The sequence below is a fragment of the Cinclus cinclus genome, chromosome 19, assembly GCF_963662255.1.
Source record: "Cinclus cinclus chromosome 19, bCinCin1.1, whole genome shotgun sequence".
NCBI lineage: Eukaryota > Metazoa > Chordata > Aves > Passeriformes > Cinclidae > Cinclus > Cinclus cinclus.
This window is the reverse complement of record NC_085064.1, coordinates 4,809,105-4,831,223: the sequence shown is the minus strand read 5'-3', so window position 1 is coordinate 4,831,223 and position 22,119 is coordinate 4,809,105. Positions and strand designations below refer to the sequence as shown.

The 22,119-nt window shown below is 47.3% G+C and overlaps 1 protein-coding gene across 1 annotated transcript in view; it reads left to right on the top strand.

Annotated features, from left to right (window-relative positions):
- Positions 1-8,346: 8,346 nt before the first annotated feature.
- Positions 8,347-22,119, top strand: part of PRRC2B (proline rich coiled-coil 2B) — a 42,604-nt gene continuing 28,831 nt past the window's right edge. The window contains exons 1-2 of the mRNA XM_062505801.1: positions 8,347-8,407; positions 21,620-21,787. Coding sequence (XP_062361785.1) covers positions 21,673-21,787 — 115 coding nt within the window. The 5' untranslated portion in view covers positions 8,347-8,407; positions 21,620-21,672. The remainder of the gene's footprint in view (positions 8,408-21,619; positions 21,788-22,119) is intronic.

Genomic DNA, 22,119 nt, shown 5'->3' with positions numbered 1-22,119 from the left:
TGGACTGTGTTTGCGAGAGAAACTGTTCAGCTGCAGTGCTACCATGGGCTGCTGCATCTGAAAGTTAATCTGTTCCACATCACCGACTACTTTTCCATAGTGATGCATAAGGAATCACCCCAGAGCAGAGAGCTCAGCCTGTCTCAGCCAAGAGCTTCAGCAGAAGCACAAGTGATCCTGCGGCAGTCAGCCTGGGACAATGTGCTCTCTGGGAGGTCTGATCCCATCCCAAACTTGCTAAAGCTGTCATATCCCCTGAGGCTTTTTATCCCCGGCAGAACTCTTGAAATTAGACACTGCAATGTGCATGTCTGCAAGATCCTCCAAATTTTCTTTGCTTCTTATGAGGTCCTTGGCTCCATCCCGTTGGGTAGGAGCAGGATGACAGCCTCAGTCACAGCCTTTTTGGAGGTTGCAGAGAGGACCCTGCAGGGAAGCAGGATGGGAAGCCTCTGGTACTCATTTTTCTCTCCATGATGTGATTTGATTACACTGATGAGGAACGGGGCTGTTATGGCTGCTATGTCCTGGCATAGCCAATCAAGCCTGTGCGTCTCTGCCCCTGCCCTCTTTGTTTAAGTCCTTTAGGACACCACTTGTGTTTCTGGGGTCATTGCAGCTCCAACCCTCACCCTGCATCCCTGCTGGGTACAGTGACTGTCAGGATGGGGCTGAGCTGTCCTGCAGATAGAACGAGGCCATCTTAGCAGTTGTCCCTGTCAATGTAAAAAGTAGGAATGAGGGAGATCCATCTGAGCTTCTCGGCGCCTGTCTTATGATCCTGAAACCCAAGAGCCCCCCCTGACTCAGCAGGTTATTAATAACCCCCTGGCTGTGTTCCCACTGCAGTGCCTGCCAGCCCTGGCATCGCCTGGCTCTCCTCCATGGGGAAGTGAGATGCACATCCCAGGCAAGGGCAGGATCTCCTTCCTGCCAGCCCCCATACCCCATGCTCACCCACAGGGCTGGGCAGGAAGGGTGTGAGGTTCATGGAGGGGTCCAGAGAGACCCTAGGCCTGTGAACCTCCTGCAGCACAGGAGAGGCTTCTGCTGAAGTCTACCTCGTTACATCCTTGTCCCACATCCGCTATTTTTAATGTCTAAAATCAGTCCTGGTCCAGACTGCAGGACAGGTGAGTGTGGTCTCCTGGAGTGTGGAATGAACAGTGCCATCTACCCCCTCCCCAGGCTGGGACACTCTGGGTGTCTCCAGGCTGCTGCAAACCCTGGTGGTGCTTGGCCCCTGTGTCTATTTGGACAGAACAGGGTGTGCTAACCACTGAGTTTCCATCTGTCTTTGCTGAATCTTTTCTGTGCTCACAGCCTTTGCCTATGTTCCTCTTCCCAGGCTTGTGAGGGCAAAGCAGATGAGCCACAGATCCCTTGGAGATGAGCTGATGGGAAAGAATGGCACCTTCGACAAAACTGTGGTGATGGTGCAATCAGACTCTGCTCTATTCCAAAAGGAGCACCCGGGCTGCAGGCACCCTCCTGGTGGTCCCTGCCAGCCCTGGCGAGAACACAGCACAGGTGCCCACGTTTCCTCGTGCCCGGGGTGGGCTGTAGCACACCCACATCCCCACCACATTGTACAAACGACCCTGGCCCCAGGGGCTCAGCAAAGCTGCGAGGTGATTTGGTTGTGATGGTGAGTCCGGTTTTGCTCTCCAGGGCTGCTGCTCACTAGCCACTCCCCTGGGTTCTAAATAGCTAAGTGGAGGTGCCCGCAGCACCAAGAAAAACCCACTCCCACATGGCAAATCATGCGGGCATCTTCGCTGCCTCTTGGAGCACCAGCGGGGGATGTGAGCCCAGCGCACCGCGGGGACCCTGGGCTGTCCCCTGGACACAGAGCGTGGAGATGCGAGAACGGGGCTGGCCACCCTCCGAGCCCCCCGGCCACCGGGGCACGCAGCAGCCAGGACGGGGGACACTGGGGACAGCGGGGCTGGCCCGCCGGCGGCTCCAGGCTGGGTTTGTCGCTCCATCTAGCGGAGACGCGGCGGGATGTCACCGCGGCCCCGGCAGGGCAGCCCCGAGCAGCCCCCGGGATGCTCCGGGCTCTGTGACCCACTCCGCGTCCCGGGAGCTGCGCCTTGTGCCCCCACCACGAACCCAAGTCCCGTGGGAAGTTCCACCCCGATCCATGTGGCCGTTCTCGAAGGGAGCAGGGACACAGGGGCAGAGAGGCAGGAGGTGGATGGAGCTTTTGGGGCTGATGCTGTGTTTTCCCTGAGCGGAGGTAGTTAGCGCCCACTGAAATATTTAGGAATTGTGTTAATAATTGAAGAAGAAGCTGAACTCAAAAGGGACCACGTGTAATCTCCTGAGACAGAAGGGACAAATCTAGTCACGAGAAAAAAAAAAAAACACTCACTAGAGAGTTATTTCGTGAATTCCCCAAGAAAAAGGAAACGCTGCAGCTCCAGAGGTGTTCCAAACAACGGCCTTGGCTTCAGGGCTGTGGAAGTGCATCCTGCAGCCTGTTAATTGCAGTTACCATTTCTGTCTCTGCACGTGTGCAGGATTCACACGCTGGCTGGGCTGTGATCATCCCGTCACTGATCAGAGCCTCTCTCGGCAGGGACAGCGAGAGCTGGCTTATTTCCAGCAGGGACTGAAGCTCTACCAAAATCCACCCATTCTCATCAGCTCCAGCGCATTCAGAAGCAGCTGATAGTTCCCTTTGTCAGGGTGAAGCAAGATATTTTTAACTGTGAAACAGCAGCTGTCTCGCCATGCATGGAGGGGAGGAATCAGATTGTTGAGATGGAAGGTTGGAACCATGAACCTAAATGTGTCCTTGAACTCATATCCTGACCACAACTATAGTCATTATGCGAGTTTCAAGGTAGGAAAGAAAATTGTTTTGTAGTTTAAATCTACAGATTTAGAGTGAAAAAAGTTTGATATGTTTATATTATACATTGTCATAAGAGTTACATCGATCTTACACAGGAATGTTTTGCCTTCCTGATAAAAACTTCTTGTGTTTTGAGATACACCTTGTAGGACCCCATGTTAGATAAATGGATCCCCTTATTTGTCTTGGATTTTTTTCCAACCTCTTTGAAGAACGGGGCTTTGATAGAACAAACAGAGGCGCTAACTGAAAAAAAACCCCAGGTGTTTCTATAAGTGTTTTTCTGTGTGTTTTGGAAGTGAGTGTTGTATTGAAAAACCACCCAAGTCTTTGCCTGACAAAACTTTAGTACTTGCACCTCCATCTCCCATTTTCCTCTCTTTTCTGAATGTGCTGAAAACTCAGCATGTCACCAACAATCTTTGGAGTCTTTTGAAGAACACAAACTCTCATAGTGTAAGGAAGGTGTGTGATATTTCTTGATTTTTTTTCTTGAACCTCTTGCTATTTAAGCAACCAAGGTTTTGTGAGGGCTTCCAAGTGGATGTAGCAAGAAAGGCTGGGCTTTAATATCTGCCTAAAGAACAGCCTTGCTGTCTTCTGAAGAGCCCAGCCAAAGGGAAAATCACTGAGCCAGGATGAGCAGAAGCAGTTGACTTGTTTTGCAGTTATGCACAAGGAAAAACTGAAGTCATGGCTGATGAAGTGCCTCCAAAATACTTGCACTATCAGACAACTGGTATTTGGTTTTTGTTGCAAGCGAAGTTCAGTGCTCAGGCCAGCTGAAAGCAATTCACTTCTCATTGGAAGAATAGTTCTTCCTTTTAATCAGCTCTGTTTTAAATGATTTACATTTTGAGCGCCTTAAATAGTCATTTTGGTTTGTCCTTCAGGCAGCCAGCATTTTCTCATGAAGAATGGAGTGGGTCTGCAGCCTTTAAAAGAACAAACAATAGCCTGGCAAACAAACACTTCCATGGCATCTTGTTTTCATACAGAGCCTGCAGCTCCCATGGGCTGCAAAGGAATAAAAATCAGCAGCCTCTACCTGATCCAGCAGCTTGTAAGTAACACAGTTATTACAAGTAACCCAGTTTGGAATAAAGTTTTCATACAATTTTTCATACAATTCTTATTCCCAGTATTTCAAACTCTATTTCAGTCTAGACAGGTGAGAGACTCCAGCTTCCTTTCTTGTCAGAATATCTTTCTCTTCTTAAAAAGCATTTCTATTGATATTCCATCTTAAATAAGAGGGGGAAGAAATCTTTTATATTTGAGACCCAATGTCCCTTTGTTCTACTTGAGGTCTGGCTTTCAAAACATTTCCTTATATTTGGATAGCACAGCCTCATACGTGGGATTACAGAGAGCTGCCAGAGATACTCATGTCTTCTCTCCCACCTCTCAAATATGACAGCTCCACTCTATTGATGTTCTTGCTGACTGGGTTTTGGGTCCTAAGGCCCTGCTCACTTAGTTGCAGGCTTGAATTTCCCTGTAGCTGTCTCAGATGAGCTAATGAAGTCAGTGCAGGCATAAGGCATTCTTGATTTAGATGCAACTGAATTTGAAATTATTTTCATGCTTCAGGGCCTCAACAGCTCCTACCTCATGGAATTATAAAGCATATTCTGCCATGGACAGGTTATTGCACAACTGACCATTGAGTGTTTCTCCTGCAGCAGCTGATGTTGACTGCTGTCTGAGACAGATGGAAAACTGGAAGGATTGTGACCTGACCCACTAAGGTAAATGTGTACTCTGTGGTGCCAAATGGCCTCTGGATGGAGAACAGAGAAGGATCACTTTGCTTTTTCCAAGTGTGTTGTGGAGTTTTGTGAATGACTGCCAGGGCAGTAAGGCCTTGTCCTGTGGTGCAGGCTGCCATTTACAGCTGAACAAAGTGATAGCAAAATGGCACAGGAGCACTGAGCCTGTAAATCATCCTGCTTGGTGCAAGGCAGGGGCAGGGATTGAAGGGTTCAGAGCAAATTTTGGTAGAAGCTGTAGAATAGAATAGAAATTCTATTATTTCTTGGAGGCCTTATACCAGAAGACATATATCCTATACTAGGGCTGTAGGTCCTCTGTTATGGGTATTTTGTGTTTGGCAGATTTCTTACTAGTAGAAGGATGAAGCACACAGCAGGATTTCTTCTCTCACTTGTAATTAGTCCTGCAAAGAGGAAGCAGAACACTCCTGAGCTCAGGTCTCTTGTCCAGGGGATAATTTGGTAAGGACTCTGGAACAAGTGAAAACTCAGAGTGGGTGAGCTGTTTTTTCCAGAATAGATCCTGCATAGAGCCATGCACTGAATTTCATCCAGATGAAACCTGTTCTTCAGTCTCTGCCCAAACCACTTCTCATTGTTGACACTCCTCCCTCACAGTCTATTGTGGGTCTAATCCTACCAGCTCTCACTTCACACCAGTAGTTTTGATTTATACACAGGCTGGTGAGAGGTGGTGCAGGTCTTTTAAAGAGCACCAGAAGAAATTCCTCACCTTATGCCAAGGTCTGATCCGTGGGTGTCCCCATGGACTACTTGTAGTTGATCAGGATGTAGAGAAGCCACACACTCCCCTGTGGTGGTAGAGACAAGCTATGTCCTCTGACTATCCAGATTGTGCCCAGCTTTGAACAGTGAGGGGGTGGAAAATCCAGCCCTTATGCAGTCCTGAGCCAGGCTTGCAAAATTCCAGAGCTGGTTCTGGCACACTGCTGGGCACAGGTGGAAAAGCCAGGAGCTCGTGAGCGCAGCAGTGTACACACCTGGTAATGAATGTACAATTGTCTTTCAGTTGTTTACTTTGGCCTTTTGATCACCACAACAGTTTGCATTATTTTTTTTTCTTTAATTGCTGCATCTATTCCCTTGGCCCTGGATCGTTGCCTTGGAGATGCACAGGAGACCTTCAGAGAACTGCTTATTACAGCAGCAGGTGTGGATAGCGTTGACCTGGACAAACCTGTGTGAGTCACCTGCTGATGGTGGGGGTTGTAGGTGTCTGCAGGAGTCACTGAACGTGAGGGGATCCCAAATTCCTGATCTCCCCAAGGGAAATGTTAATTCCTTTGGGTGGCTTCCTGTGACTGTGCACCTGTAGCTGCTCCTGTGAAGGACAGTGAGGTTTGCATCGGCAGGAAGCAGGTTAAAAAAGCTATTTGTATGTGTGTGAACTTGTCTGACTAGCAGAGAAAGAAAGAATTAAGTAGGCCAGACTAATGCCTCAGCTGCCAGCAAGTTGGTGAGAACAGAAGTTTGGGAATGTTGGGAAGGAGGGCGGGCTCCTGGAGGGAGAGAAGTGGAAGGCATTGGCCTCTTGTCTCTGGACAGGCAAAACACTTCTAGAAAGATGAGACAACAAAGAGGCAGGCGTGGTGTAATACTTTGATATGCAGAAAAGGACATCTGACAAACAGATGATGGTTTTCAGCAGTGCTGGTGCATCTCTTGGTAGCTCAGTGCCTGGCAACTTCTATAGCAGTGCAGATCAACTGTAGGAACATCCCATATGGTCCAGAAAGCTGTTCATGCATTCCTTCCCTCTGCATTACTCTTGATGACTGCTTGAGATCAGACACATCTCTCATGAGCAGTGATCTGGGTGCCCAGCCTTACAGGAGAGAGGTGGGAACTGTTCCTCCTGAGGCATTGCCTGCACCGGGGAAATGTGCTGCAAAATTCCTCTAAAGCCACCTTCCCTTCATGGGCAAGGGCGTGTGGGGTGACAGCATATGACTGGTGACCCACAAATAAGCTAAGGAGTGCATTTGCATGAGACCAGCAATTGTCCAGGTGCTTGTCCCATATATGAAAATACACATCTATGTGTGTGTGCACAATCTTTCTGAATTGCTGAACAGTCCCTAAGAAATAAATGCACATGTGTTTCTGCAGTCTGGCCTTCTGTCACCAAAAGTCATGCTGACAGACACCTGTGTGTCTTACAGGACAGGGAAGGAGAGTTAAAGAGAGGCTGCTCTGTCCTTGGGTGCAAGGAGCCCATGTCTCCAAAGCTATGAAAGATTCACTGGGCAGAGCAACTGCAATTTGCAGGAATTTTTACAACATTATCTTTAGTCCCAATTTCTTGCCAGTGCTGCTGCTCAGGTTGTGTCGACCTGAAGTTCTTTTTGTCTGAAGCAAGGAGTGTGTTTGCCAGTGATGCTGTTGGTACTTTACAGCTCTGTAGAGTTTTTTGGGAGAGGAGGGACTGCCTTGCTCTACTGCATTCATTTCTATCATCCTTAATGACAGAACAAATTAAGACATATTTCTGGAGTGAAGTCCTTCCAAGGGGCAGCTCCTCCAGGTTGCCCTTGAGCCTGCTGCCCACAAAACCAGGGGGGAAAGCAGGCAGCCTTCAGTGATGTTTTCTGGTCCCTCTCAGACTGGACAGGAATCCTCGTGAGCCTGTCATCACCCCTGTCATTGCCTTACAGCTCTGGGGTCATAAAAATGTGAGGCAAAATTTCCAATACCCCCTCAGAGACATCGCCCCTTGCACAAGGGGTTCAAGCTGGGGTGGCTGTAGCAATGAACCCTGCAGTGACAGCCCTTGCCTCGTAAGAGAGATGCTCCAGTCCCCCAGTCATCCTTGTTGCCCTCCCCCTGGACCCTCTCCAGCAGCTCTGTGTCCCTTTGAGGGAAGCTCACAGAATCAGGGATTAATGGAGGTTGGAAGGGACTGCTGGAGATCAATGCAGGGTGACTGGAGCAGGTGACACAGGAACGTGCCCAGGTGGGTTTGGAATGTCTCCAGAGAGGGAGACTCCGAGCCCTCCCTGGGCACCTGTTCCAGAGCTCTGCCACCCTCAACCTAAAGAAGTTCTTCCTCATGTTGAGGGGAGGAACTTTTTGTGTTTTAGCTTATGGCCATTGCTCCTCATCTTGTCACTGGGCACCACTGAAGAGAGCCTGGCACTGACTGGACACCTCTTGGAGATATTTACACAGATTGCTGAGATCCCCTCTCAGTTTTCCTTTCTCCAGACTAACCCGGCCCAGCTCCCGCAGTGTGTCCTCATCAGATTCCAGCCCCAAATCCCCTCGGTGCCCTGCACAGGATCCTCTCCATCCCCGAATCCCCTCGGTGCCCTCCACAGGATCCTCTCCATCCCCGAATCCCCTCGGTGCCTTCCACAGGATCCTCTCCCTCCCCGAATCCCTCAATGCCCTCCACAGGATCCTCTCCCTCCCCGAATCCCCTCGGTGCCTTCCACAGGATCCCCTCCAGCCGCTCCTTGTCCCCCTGAGGGAGCTCTCCCTCAGCGCCGCCCCCGCGCTGCCGGCGGTGCCCTGCAGGTGGCGCTGCGCGGAGGGGCCGGGCCGGCGCGGGAGGAGGGGGAGGAGGAGGCAGCGAGTGCCCGGATCGGCCGCAGCCGCCGCCGCCGCCCCGCGCAATCCGCCGCCATCCGCCGCGCCCCGCGCCCATCGCTCCTCCGCACCCGGCTCCGCAGGCACCCCCGGCTCCCCGCCACCACCACAGGTGGGTATCGGGGGCCGGCGGCGGCGGCGGCCGCGGATATTCGGGGCGGTGAGTGGGGCCGGGGGGGAGGAGGAAGGGGAGGGAGAGGGAAGGTGGGACGAAGCAGCGCTAAAATGGAGCCGGAGCCAGCGGCTGCGGCACCCCGCGGCCTCCCGGCTCGGGCGGGTCCCCCGGGCGGCTTGGGGGGGAGACTCGCCCCAATTTCTCGCTGCTGTAGCCGCCGGTGTTTATTGTGCGAACCGCTCCCCTTCTCCCTGCGGGGTCGGGGCCTGGCCGGGCCCATCCCCGGTGGCGCTGGCGGGGCCGCTCGGGCTCGGGGCCCCTTGTCCGGGCTCCGGCCCCCCGGGCCGAGCCGCCCCTGCCCCGCTGCGCTCCCCGGCGGGTGCAGCCGGGCCAGGGGCCTCCCCGCCGCAAAGGCAGGTTGTTTTTTTATTTTTTTTTCGTCGTCTGGAGTGTGACACGAAGATATTTTAGTCGCGCCGTGTGTGTGTGTGTGTGTGTGTGTGTGTCTCAGCAAAACAAGGGGGGGTGGCATCCAGAAGGCTCGGCCGGTTTGTTATTGTGCGGGAGCTACAAAAGGGCCGCTGAGGCCGAAATGCGGCTGGGGCGGAGGGGAGCGAGGATGGAGTTTGTGTGCTGGGAGAGCTCGTTTGGTAGGTTTGGAAAGATGTTTTAGGGCTTTTTTTTATTTTTTTTTTTTCTTCCCTTCAGGAAGGAGTTTCTAATTTCTATATGGGAGTAGCTGTGCTGCAAGCTGGGGAAAGCCTAATGCGGGTCTTGGGACACGTGCTGAGCATCTTCTTCGGGGGGTGGTTTTAGTTGTGTTGGTAGTGTATCTGGAGGGTTTTTTCCTTTACAAAAAAGCCTCTGATCTCCAAAGTCAAAGCTGCCGTGAGGGGTTTGAATGAGCTTGGAATTGTGGGGTTTGTTAGGAAAGTTGTTTTGTTTCGTTTCTGTCTTCTGGGTGTGCAAAGGTTGAGATACTCATTGAGTACCTACTCATCACATAGATGTTTGTATATTGATGTTACTGGTGTTCGGGGTGATGAGGTGCAACAAACATAAACGTTTAGGAATTTAGTAGTTTTGTTTCTAGGAACAGGTATGAAGTGTAAGCACATTGCAGTGTCTGCATCATCTCCTGGGGGGGAAGGCATCCCACCCCTTCTAGCACTGAATCCAGGTTTATAGTGGAAGTTTTGGTTTAGTTAAGCCTTGTCTTGCAGATTCACTTGAGACCTCCACTGGAATGGGCTCTTCCATGAAGGATAAATAGCTGGTCCCTGTCTTGGAGAGCCCAAATGTGGAGAGTCAGCTCCTGATGAGTAGGTTTCTCGGATATAAACTGGCCAGGACATTACTTTTGTATTTGCCTTTTCCACATTCACTGGTCACTGGGGTAGTAAAACCCCAGTGTTCAAACAACGTGTTCTGTGCCAGAGACTGGGGAGTGAAGTCACCTGGAAGAGGTAGTGAGGCTAAGGCCATATTCTGAAAGTGGGATTTAAAGAGAAAATGAAAAGTGATGTTCTCAGGTTGATTTCTGACCGAAAATTTGAAACAATTGCGTGCATTTTTCACTCCCAATGAAGTATGGTAGATGAGCCTAGGTTTTATCAGGAGCTCATCTGTGCTCCATGAGTTCTTTATGGGCTCGACATGGATGATGATGTTTCTTTTGTCTCTGGTTTAAGTTTTTTCCTAGTTAGCAGAATATTTTGGGGTTACAGTAAACAACACCTCTCCCATAATGATTTTCTTGTTAAAATTTAAAAGTTCAGATAAAAATCCCACTCAGAAAAATTGCAGATACTTTTGGAGTTGCTGCTTTGTTGTTTTTGCAAGCTAGTGTATGTCTGCTGTTAGCTTTCTTTTGATTTTGTGCTTAATTTGAGTGCCTTGAGCACAAGTTGATTTTTTTCTTCTTTTTTGTTTATTAATCTGGTATGCTTTTCTGCATGGTTAAATAAACTAGGTATCACACATTTGAGGATGCTTTCGGCAGTCTTCACTGTTAAGAAAGCAGTTTTGTACAAGATTTGACAGATTTCTAAAAAAAAAAAAAAAAGAATTAAACCATGAGTTTCGTATGGGTTTCCAAATTGGTTATTTTATCTAGTGCCTTGTTTTTTCTGAATTTAGAGAATTTTTCTTTGGTCTTACAGTGCATTTTTTGGATGCACTCTGAGCTTTCTTTTCTTTTTTTCTGTGTATGCAGGAGAGCTTAAAAGGGCAGCTCAGCCAGCTGGCTGAAACTGGAAAAGTGAGTATATAGTCCATAAAGATGCTAGAAGGGACTTGCAGGGTTTAAAAGTATTTTTGTTTCAATAAATGAGTAATATTCCTAAATATTTTTGTATTAAAGTTATTTCACTTTAATGTCAGATGTTAATAAAACGTTTTAATAAAGCTTTGTGTAAAGCTTGACTTCAAAGGCTGATTTGTTTTGAACAGCCTCCTAAAGGTAGTGCTGGCATTAGAGGCTGTGTTTGTGTGACACAGCTCCCCGTGGTACCTGAGTGATGGGACAGGACAGACAACCCTCAGTGCCCATGTGTGACCCCCTCTCCTGCTGGGGTCACACCTGAGGTGTGGCTGAGGAGAACAAGGATCCTGAGCTGTGCAGTGCAGCCTGTGAGATGATCCAGAGCAGAATTACCTGCCTGTTCAAGAGTGCTTCTTGCTCAAGGCCTTCATTGTGCTTACCTGAGTAATTGAAAGTATTTAAGGGCATGCCGGGCTAGGTTTAAGTGCTGCTGAAAAGAATAGTAAGCCTTTTGTATTTTTGTTCTATTTTTTTCATTTATGATGGTGGTCTACAAAGAGATTTTGCTCTAGTGGCATTTCCACTTAAAACTGTTTATTTTCATGTTGGAGGAATAGAAACAGTATGAGCAGTAGAAACTTAGTGATACAGGATGGTAACTTTAGGAGAGAAGGAGAGGGTTTATTCCAAGGGCCTGACCTCTCTGTTTCCCTGTTTCTTTTTACTACATTCCTCATTTATTCTGCAACTTGGCACTGAGCTGTTTTCTCAGTATCAGACCTGTCTCTTAAGCTGATCCTGCCTTGTTAAGTGGGTTTTGTTTTTCAGTGTGTCACTGACTCATTCTCCTAATAGGTCAATAATTTCACAGCTCCTTATTGCTAATTTCTCACTTGGAGCAGAAGAAATGAAATGGTGGTCCTGTAGGTATCAGACAGTGAGGTGAGAGCACAGAGAACAGGTAAAGGCTGGGGAGCTGCAGCTCTCCACCACAGAACAGCCTTTTCTAACTCCTGGACTTAAGTGACTTGGTTACCAACGGGAAAACACCCTCTGGGGTGGGTTTTACACATATCTGGGTTGGTTAAAGAGTTTTTCCTTCTCCCACAAGGATAAAATGGGTTAAAGCAAGACATTGCATTATATTCAGCCTCACTGAAATGTAGCTTGGGCTCATGTTCTGTTAGTTACTTGTACTAGAATTCAGGATGTTCCTTGCATGCACATGTACTTCTTGTGTAAAAGTAACGGAGCAGTTGGAGCTTATGAGCTGTTTATTTCAGAGCACAACTGTTCAGCTACTGATCTGTATTGCTGTTAAATCCTGATCTGTTTTTTATCTGGGAGCATTTGGAGTGAAGTGGAATGGAGGCTGCTTTAGTAGTCCTGTGTTCTGTAATTTCCTGTGGCATTGGCTGGTTGTGAAGCTGCTTGTCCTGCCATGCTGTGGTGTGTGTGGGGACAGAAGGTGTTGAAAGGTGTATATGCAGTTCTGCAGAGGGTTATTTAATTTGCAGCCAAAATAGAATGTCTGTGTTTTGATTCCAACACTTAAATATTGGGTAGAGTATTAGTAGGCTCAAAGGAGTGAAAAGGTGAGAAGGGGTGGAAATGGGGAATGAGCTCACTGTTCCATCTTTAGGAGACTGAAGGTATTAATTTGTGGGGGACTGATGAAAAGTCATACCTTGGGTGAAAGGGAAGAGATAATGATTAGGTTTGAAATGGGCAGCTGAGCCAGGCTTAAGTGTGCAGAAATACGGGGAAAATGACCAGGAAGAAAGTGAGGACTTGCTAACAACCCTCTTAAGATCTGGCCAAGAGGCCAGCTCTGTTGGCTTGTAATATCTCACATGTCTGCCAGGCTTTAATTAGCTGCTGGGAGCATCCTCTGTAGCCTTTTCATGTGGGTAGCACTTAAGAGGAGTAAACTACCGATTATTTGCTCAGTTAGCACCCTTACTGAAGAGGTTTGGTGGAGGGATCTTTCCCAGGTAGCCATTGAGACATTTAGATAGGAATTGTAGTGATGGTGCTCTAAGGAATGAATAGAGACAGATTGGAAGAGCTTGCCACTGGGACTTTGCCTCCCACAGGCACTTATTGTGTGGGAATATAGTGATTTTTTGGAAGAGTTCTGCTGCGGGGTGAGTTCTTCAGCTCTTCCTACCTGTATGTGGGTTGGGAGTCTGCACAAAAGCCTCGAGTGATCTTGTTCAGAGTTGGGAGTGGGCTGTGAAGCAGGCAGGGGAGTGGGGACATGTTCAAGAGGTGCTCCTGCTTTGGCTGCAGTAATAACTGTGGTTTTATCTTTTATTGAAATAACCAAGCTTCAAGAACTGTCATTCAGAACCAAATTCATGTGATCCTGAGTGTTATTGTGGTGTTAGTGTTCTGCATCTGAGCTAAGTGTTCCTTCTAATGATGCCTGTGATCCTGTTGCAGTGAAAGCAGTGTATGGGGTGGTTCAATTAAGAGGTGTTTGCAGCATTCCCTATCCCAGCATGCAAGGACCTGCTCCTTCCAGAACTCCTCTGGAGCAGAGCTTCATGCTGCTGCTAGCCCCACAGCGTCAGGCAGGCAGTGTGATTTCAGAGAGTGGTTTTCAGCCCCAGAAGGTGGGAGATGAAGGCTCTATTTCTTGCTCTGCCACTTAGCATAGCTGCAGAGTTCTGCCGTGTTGTTTTCCTATCTGGGAAATAGAAGTGATGACGCTTACACACCTTGTCAGTTATGCACTGCAAATATCTATGTAAATTAAAGCATCTGTGAAATGTTTTTGCTTCCTGTCTGGCTCGGCATAGTCCAGATGTCCTGGGCATAGTCCGAGTTGCTTAGCTCTCCAGAAAACCTAAAGCTTCATGAAGCTATCTAAAGCTTCTTTCTTCAAAGTACTGGATCACAGCACATGTAAGGTGCTTTCTTACCACTTTGTACCTGTGTCCCTTTCTCATTACATTTCTGTTAACATCCTTGTCACTCATTTGTCCTGCAAATGGCTTCCATGAATAGGCTTCCTGTAAGGAGAAGCTGCATTGCCCTAGTGCTGTTCAGATTGGGCAACCTGGAGGAAGACTTCTCTGGAAGCTTCAGCCTCTGCAGTGTTTATGAACTGCAGGCTTGTCTGGGCTGCTTGGTATCTTATTAATGGCTTGAACCAGCTGCATCAGGCTTGATGGCTGTGGGAACTGGGAGAAATCTGATAGAGCAAGAGCTATTCAGCTCTTGTACCTTTGTACCTTGCAGCATGTACCTGCCAGGGGAGCTCTGAGCAGTGCCTTGGGGAGGAACGAGGCTGGAGGGATCTGCTCAGCAGGGGTGTAAAGGAGCCTCTGCCTTCTTGTGCAATGAGGGATTGATCTTTGCTGCCTGCTGATCAATAGCATTGGGTTTTACCTCTCCATAAAGAAAATCTGTGCATAACCTGAGTGGGAGCTGAGGCCCTGAGATCAGCAGACAACCTGAAAGTGGAGAGGTGTTACCAAAGTCCAGATTTTGTTGTGAAGCACATCAGGCACAGGGTAAACATCCACATCCCCATTCCAGTGTGATCCTTCCTGAGACTGCAGAGAAAACAGAGCAGCTTTCTCAACAGCTTATGGCATTTGTGTGGAAAGAGCTGTTTCTGTTCCTGAAAAAAGTACTGTTAACCCAAAGGACTGCCAGCTTTGCTCTGATTTCATCTCTTGGAGCTGTGACACCTCTAATTTTCTCTTTGCTTGTTTGCAATAAAATTTATGTTCACTGCTGAGAGATGGAGTAAGTTGCTGAGCTTGGGACCTGGTGAAGAATTTGTGAAATGTTTGAGAGACAGGCATTCTCCAGTGGCCAGTGGTGGCCTTGGATGGGTGGTGCTCTCCAAGATAAGCTACACGTAAAGATTTGGAGCCTTATGTTTGGGTTCTGGCACTGGCAGCATAGGTGTCTCATCTATGCTGCTCTTGCTGTGTCTCACCTGGTTTTATGGGTATCATGGCTCTGATGACTTTTTAAAGTCTGTGTAGGCAGAAGTATCAGGGCTAAGGGACTTTCACAACCTTTACTTGCAGTGGTGTTTATTTTTAATGATGGAAGAGTCTTTGCTTTCACCTGTCAGAGCTAAGGTGTGGTGCAGTGCCTGAGAAAAGTTTGTGCTTGTGTGGGTGTGTCTTGCCCTTGTGGGCTCCTAGGGAGCAGTAGGCAGGATTGGGTGCACTTTCTGTGCCAGTGGACAGTCTTTCCACTGGAATGGAATGTTCTGGACACGGCAGGTGCATTTCCTCCTTGCTTGGATCTTCTTTGCAAATTACTTCTTTTTGGTCAAGAGCTTCATTTTCTCTCAGGGTCTTGGCACACAGGTTTGGGTGGCTGAAGCAGGCACCTGAGTTCTGGGACTTCTTGCTGTCTTAGTTGAGCAAATTGTTCATCTGACTTGGACTGATAGTGCCAGTCCTGTTACCCATCAGGAGATCCACACCACCTACTCACAATCTGTTATTGTTGCTCAGATACCTAAATGCCCAATTTACCTTACAGTTCAGCTGAACATTGCCAGGATCTTTCTGAACGAGTTTTGCCAACAGAGCATTATGCCAGGTTATTTCTTTTGTATTTGGATTTAAATTGCTTGTTTTGTTGTTGAGGGAATGGGATGCTGTATCTGTGTGTTCCCCCTGGACACTGAGATCTCAGAGGAACCTCGGCAGGGCAGAGTAGAAGGCAGAATCTACGTTGGAGGCTGCAGGTCGTGTGTTCCAACTTGAGCCCTTGGTTGTAGAGGAGCCAGAGTGAAAGTACAGCTCTTAAGGGTAAAGATTTGCACTTGAATATGAGGCTCCTTGGGCAGGCAGCTTGTGGAGATCATGAGGTCACTTCCCTTTCCTCTTGCACCAGAGAGGTTGAGATCTGGATCTGTTGAGGCCACAGGTGATCTTTGTTGAACTGAGCTGCTTTGTCCTCCCTGAGTTTTGCCTCTGAAATGTGTAACACTAAGGAGCTAGGCTCTTTTACTTCAATTTGTGCTAAGCCTTGTCTCCTTTAGCACCTTCTGGGCCTGGCTAAGAGGGTAAGGAGTGTAATGTTGGTAGCTGGTGCCTTCAGGTTGTTCCACATGAAACACCTTCCTGCTTCCCTGCAGATTATGAAAGCCCTGCAGCACTTCCTCTTGGGTTGGAGATAAGGTTATACCTTCCTGACAAGCTGGCACCAGTGGGTCACTTCCTTCTCTACGGCATGATGGGGCAGATGGGTGAAACTGGCTTTTTCTGTGGTGGGCTGTTGTAAACAGACACTCCTTTCAAGGAAAGAAGTACCTGCACACCTTGGGTTTTCTGTTGCTTGAAAAAGAGGGGGAGTTTCATGAGCACAGGATCTCATAAGTACTTTCTGTGGGCTGTGAACCAGCCTTCTGACTGGGTTTTTTTTTTGCTCTGTGCCATAGTCTTGCATACTCAGGATGAACTATTTCTTTGTCTGCATCCTCAATTACTGGAGGTCAGGGCTCCTTTCCAGGGTGTGGTATTGTCTGTCCAGCCCGCACAGAAAGGACCACAGAACTCATTAATGTTTTTGTGTAAATACAATTGAGCTATTCTCCAGTCTGCTTTATCTGTTTTGCAGTGAGTTACAATTCCAGCGTCTCTGGCTGCCTTTGCCTTGCCTGCCTTCCCAGCACTGCGAAAGCTGTTTAGCAGAGAGGTGAAGCTTCTGTATTTTAAGGCCAAACCTGACATTGCAAAGACCTATTTTCTCTAGAATGTGGAGTGATTCACTGATGGTAGTTGTGATTCCCAACCTGTTGGTACATTCAGAAGAGGGGGCAGCAGGTGAGCTTGGTGAAAGCAAAACTGAGAAAATGATGTCAGGTCATCAGACAGGACATGCCCTTTCTGTCCATTTTCCCTGTTTTCATGTTATACCACTGTCTGTAAAGCTCCACAGTGTGGAGTTAATCATAGATCCACTGTCCAGAAGACTCTGCCTCTCCTCTTCATAGTCCTGCTGCATTTACAAATCCTAGGAGGCTTGATTTAGAGGTCGGAGGATGGGGCTGGACAGCAGGCAAGTCCTCTGACAGACAACGTCCAACAGTATTGCATGACCTCTGCAACAAACCATGGCAGATGTGATCCTGGTTTCTCATTCCCTTAGCCAAGGTTCATGGGAGATGGAGAGAAGCTGGAATTGTGCAGGATTAAAATAACTGGTACCACCAAATATGCCTACTGAGCTAAACAAGTCACCCTCTTGTGAATCAGGAGCTCGGTGCTGAGGTGTGTTATCTCTTCTCTGCACTGTAGACTCCTAACTTGCTTCTCCCTGTCTGGCAAGATTTGGTGCTCTTTTCTGGCACTATGTTTGGTGTTACATCCAGATCTTGGCAGGGCCTTTTTCAGGTGTACCAGCAAATCTTGACATCTCCCTCTGGAAGTAATGCAGTAGAATGACAGTGAGAGGGTTTTTTGTGGCTTAGACTCTTGCTACAGCCTCTTCCTGCTGCACAGCTCTTCTGCATTGATCCCATTGACTTTGTACTTGGATGCTGATATTCTCCTGTTGCTCCCTGCCTTACTAAGCAGTCTCTGCTGGGAGCTGAGTGTTCATCTAGTCCCTTCCTTGCATGGCCCAAGCAGAGCTTCTGCAGGATCTAAGTGGATCTGACAGCAAGTCCTGGGCAGGTGATGACAGTGTCTCACCAAAGCCCTCCCAAGGACATCCAGTGGTGTCTTTCATTGCTGAGGCAGGTGGTGAGTGTTTCACAAACTGGTGGTTCTTGGTGGGACATGTTCCAGAAGTAGTGGTATCTCTGTGTTGACAGATAAATGTTCAGCTATGGAAGTACAAGTAAAATTGACCTGTGTGGGTATTTAAAGAAGAGTGAACATAATTAATTTTCTGTAAAACTGTACAGTGTTTTTAAAAAGGTTTCATATTGCTGGTAACATTAGGAACAACAATGTATTTCAGTTTAAAGAAACTCCAGACACTTCTCTCTTCTGAAAGTACTGTCCAGCTTTTCCAACCTATGAGTTTCTGAACAATTTCTATAAAATTAGATATCAGAAATTTCCCTGCTTGTGGACAAAAACCTTTTCCCTGTTAATCTCCATCCTTTTTGTTTTCTGTTGGTGACTGCTGCTGTGCAGTGAGCAAGGAGAGAAGATCTGCAGTAGTCAGGACTGTGCTTGGTGTAGAGCTCTGTGGTGTGTGAGTAGCTGAAGTGATTCCTTCTAGTATGTGTGTTACCTTTCAGAAATCTGTTTGCCCTGCTTAGCTAAGGCTGGCTGACTTCCAGATACTCAAGCTCCATTGAAGTCTTGTGAATAAAACACCAGCAGCCCAGCCTCCTGCATACATAGATTTGCAAAGAGCTTTGCAGACAATCCTGTTTGTCAGGAGTCCCTCCATTTGGCTGTGTTTTCAGCTCAGGGGTTTCCAGCTGTTACCGGTGCCAGTAACTCAAGGTTTTCATGTGGGTTTTTTTGCTGGACAGGCTCCATAGATTCCTGCTGTAGCTCTAAGACTTGCATGCTTGTATGTCTAATGTCTTAAAGACATTAAAATGTCACTGTCGCTTTCTAGGTTAGAATTTACTCCTTTAAAAGGCAGTTAGACAGGGTCAATACCCAAAAGTTTGATCCAGGGTAGTACAGTGTGGACATGAGTATGTCTGAGCAGTGGAGCTCTCTGCCCAAGTGCTTCAGTGCAGTTATTTGTATCCTGGGATCTGTAATAGAACTGGTCATACTGCAGTATTTTGTGATTACTCAGACATTGTGTTTTGCTGTCTGGTGCTGTCCCATGATATAGTGGAAGACATTGCAAGTCCTAAGAGCATGAGTACCCTCCATGCTAAAACTGATAGCAGACCTTCCCCCACAGACCTCTATAAGCACAGAGAGAAACCTTACAGAAGTGCTGGTGATTGATTTTTTTAATGATTTCTCTGTAGCAGGGGATATTGCTTTCTTCAGGGTCAGCTGTTGGGCATGGGAGCCCTGAGCACAGGTCAGAGGCTCTGGCGAGGCTGTCACTTTTCACTTGTCACCATCATATTGTGCCTTCTGGTTCCAGCTCTGCTAATAATGAGCATGCAGGCTGGCACTTCAGTTCTAAATGAACCACGATTTTTATCAGAAATGGCTTTGCTCTTCAAGACTAGAAGGCCTTTATGATCCCTACCTGGATTCCTGCCTAACTGTGTGATGGGAAGTTAGGGCAGTGTTGTGCCAGTCTTGGGAGGCTCTGTGGCCTCTTTGAAGTGCTGTGGGTGAACTGGATGCTGAGTGATCCCCCTGGCTGATATGCCCTTGGAGTATCTGGGATCTGCAGCTGGCAGGAAGGATGGGCAGCAAGGTCCTGCCAGTCCAAGAGCTCTGACTCAGCTTGGTGCCTCTGCAGCCTCTTTGCACAGTGACTGTGGAAATTGCTTCATCTCTCCATGGTCTCCTTTGGAGCATGCACATAACACACAACAAAGCCATGTTTCACAGCTTCAGAGCATTGAAGGAGTTGAAAGTAAATTTCATTTATCCAGACAGCAGTTTTTTCCGTCCCAGAAAGCTTGACAAGGGGCTTTATCCCAACATGTCCCCAGCTCCTCTGCTGTGAAGTGGTTGTTTATTCTTCCTGAATCCTTTTAATGATAGAAGATGTAATCAAGAGGCAGCTGAGACTCGTTACATAACTGTTGTCAGGATTTCTCTTTAGCAGCATTGCCCTGTGTGCCATTTGCACACTAACTTTTAGGAACTTGGGGCTTTTCTGTTAATCAGATAACTCCTGATTAACTCATCTGGGTAGGTGGTTTGTTGTTGTTGGGTTATTTTTAAACACTTTCTAATTTTGGCTGGTTCGACCTTTCTAAACTTCAAAGTAGATTTTACTGCTTTTATTGTGAGGTTTTTACAGGGCTGACACGGTGTGGATAGGCCCTGAGCCAGGCTCCCTTTGCAAGGTTCAATTTACCTGTAAAAACAGGTGGCTGTGCTCTTGCCAGCACAGCACCCTTTGGTCTTTGTTCTGCTCTGGGGCTCCCCACAACTCTGCCCCTTCAAAAAGCTCATTGTTCTCGGTCCAACTTGTGCTTTCCTGCCAAGTTTACGCTAATCACTGTGTTTTCTCCCTGTCTCTTTCATGTCTGTCCTACTAATAAAATACAGTGCAAATGGGTAAGTGAGGGAGGAGCTGTTGTTTTCTTTGGCGCATGGTAACCATCTGAGCAAAGATGAACCAGACTGGAGCCAAAGATCTGTTTGCTACTCTGCAGGAAGAGGTGCCTCAAGGCTGCCAGCCAGCCCTGATGCTTCCACAAAGCCTTCATGCTGCAGCCCTGTGTGGTGTTCAGTGGAAATGCTGTGAGGGGCTTCTTGGAGAGCCTGGTGTTTTTCCTGAGCGTCCCATGGATGCTGCTACTGAGTGACAGAAAACACTTTTCTTTCTCCCTGACCACCTAGTAGAGAGTCCATGGCTTCTTGCTCTTGACAGACCTGGTTTAAATCTTGCAGTGCAAGAACAAGTGGTGTGTAGTGCCAGGCTTATTGGTCAGACACCTGCCCCCAGGAGCATCCTTTAGGTGGGCTTTACTGGACCAGTTGCAGTTGGCACTGCATTCCCAGTCTGGCTGTATCCAGTGTGTTCACAGTCTGTGCTTTAATTTGTACATAATGTGTGATGGACTAATCCTCTTACCCACAAATTGTATTTGATAAGGCATTGCTGATGGGAATTGTAGCCTTTGATCAGATACAGTTCCTTCAGAAAGAGTGATTGCTGTCTCTGTAGAAAAAAAGGTTTTCAGAAAGCTGGGTGAGTTTCAGAAAGTGTGAGGTGTGGGAAGATCTGAGATGTGTGTATATGTGTGTGTATATATATATACACACACACACATGTATATAATGTTTTGTTACTCCCAACACAGAGTTGAAACCCTAGAATGGGACCTAGCAGATGGTAAAATGAAACTGCCAGCAGTTCTGGGCTTGAACTAGAGGCTTTGCAACAAGAAAATCTGGAAATCTAAATTATGTGCTAAAAGGTTACATGAAGCCCATAGATTTGAGAAAATTAAGACCAGAATGATGCTTTGAAAAACAGAATGATCGGTTCATTGAAAGCAAGCAAAGTGTCTTTTCTGATACAGAAGCTGATGTACAATGTGAGCATTGCATATTTCAACTTTATCCCAGGCTCCAAGAGCCAAAAAGTCCAAGTAAGGAGACTGCCTGCATGATGGGTGTTACTCACAGCGTGTTATGCCAGCAAAGATCAGATTTAAAAATTAACAGACCACATCCATTACAGAAAGTATATTTCAAGCTGAAAATTATGTTCAAGATTCCAGCAATACAGGAATGTAATTTTTGGTAATGTGTTTGGAGAATTCATAGTAGAACAGCTGAACTCAGAGGCTCAAGAATCTGAATCTATTACTGTTGAACAGGTTTTTTCTGACTCCTTAACTCTCTTTCCATGACCAGCCGAAGGGAGAACGGGATTTGGAGAAATAGTTCTGTTGCTTTCCAGTGATGCTGTCAAAGCATTAATTGCTGGTATAACTGTGGCCAGTGTGGAACCATAATCTAAACATTACAAACCTAGTGCTTCAGGGGAAATGCAGTGATAAATTCAGCAAGGTTTAGATACAAAGATACAGTGCTTTCCTGGCATTTATACTTAGGAGTCTTTGTGTTTAGCTGTTTATTGTCAGACTTGCTTTTTTAAAGCATGGACTTGTTGACCCCCCTCTCTTGTGTTCTCATACTTAAAGAATCTCACTTCTTTCAGCAGTGGAGTAGCAGAAAAAAAGATGCTATGAAAAGTGTGTTCCTGCAGTTCTTTTCAGTCAAAGCCCAAAAGCTTCTTGTGACTAAAGAGGAGGGAGTTAAAACTTGTAACTCGGTGTGTGTGCTCACTGAGTATGTTCAGTTCTTGCTGTTGTGTGTGTTCTGTGTTTTGCTTGTCCATGGCTGAACAATCCATTTGATGGGGTTTTCCTGGTTCTCTTGCATTAAAAGGCAGATCGGGAGCGGCGCAGAGAAATTTCCTTACTAGATGACATTTCATCGCAATGTCCGATCGTTTGGGGCAAATAACCAAGGGAAAGGATGGGAAAAGCAAGTACTCGACTCTCAGCCTGTTTGATAAGTATAAAGGAAAGTCAATAGAAGCTATCAGAACTACAGGTAAGAAACACCCACTGATAACTCCTTTTGATGCCTTCCAGTAATATTGTTGCAGAGCTCATTCAGGTTGTTGACCCTGTGGGACACAGCTGGGTTGCAGTATTGGTGCAGATGTCAAAGTCAGTGTTTCATTAAAACCTAAAGGAAAATGTCCATGGCTCTTTGAGCTGGTGTTTTTGTGGAGACAGAGGAATTACACAGGACAGCTGGGAGATCTTGGCCCTTTTATTTAGCCTGTGTCCTTGCTGCAGAGGGGGTAGGTAGCAAACTTTAGTGGAAGCCTTACCAGGGCCTTAGGCTGAGCCAGGGCAGGGCACCTGAGCTGACTGAAG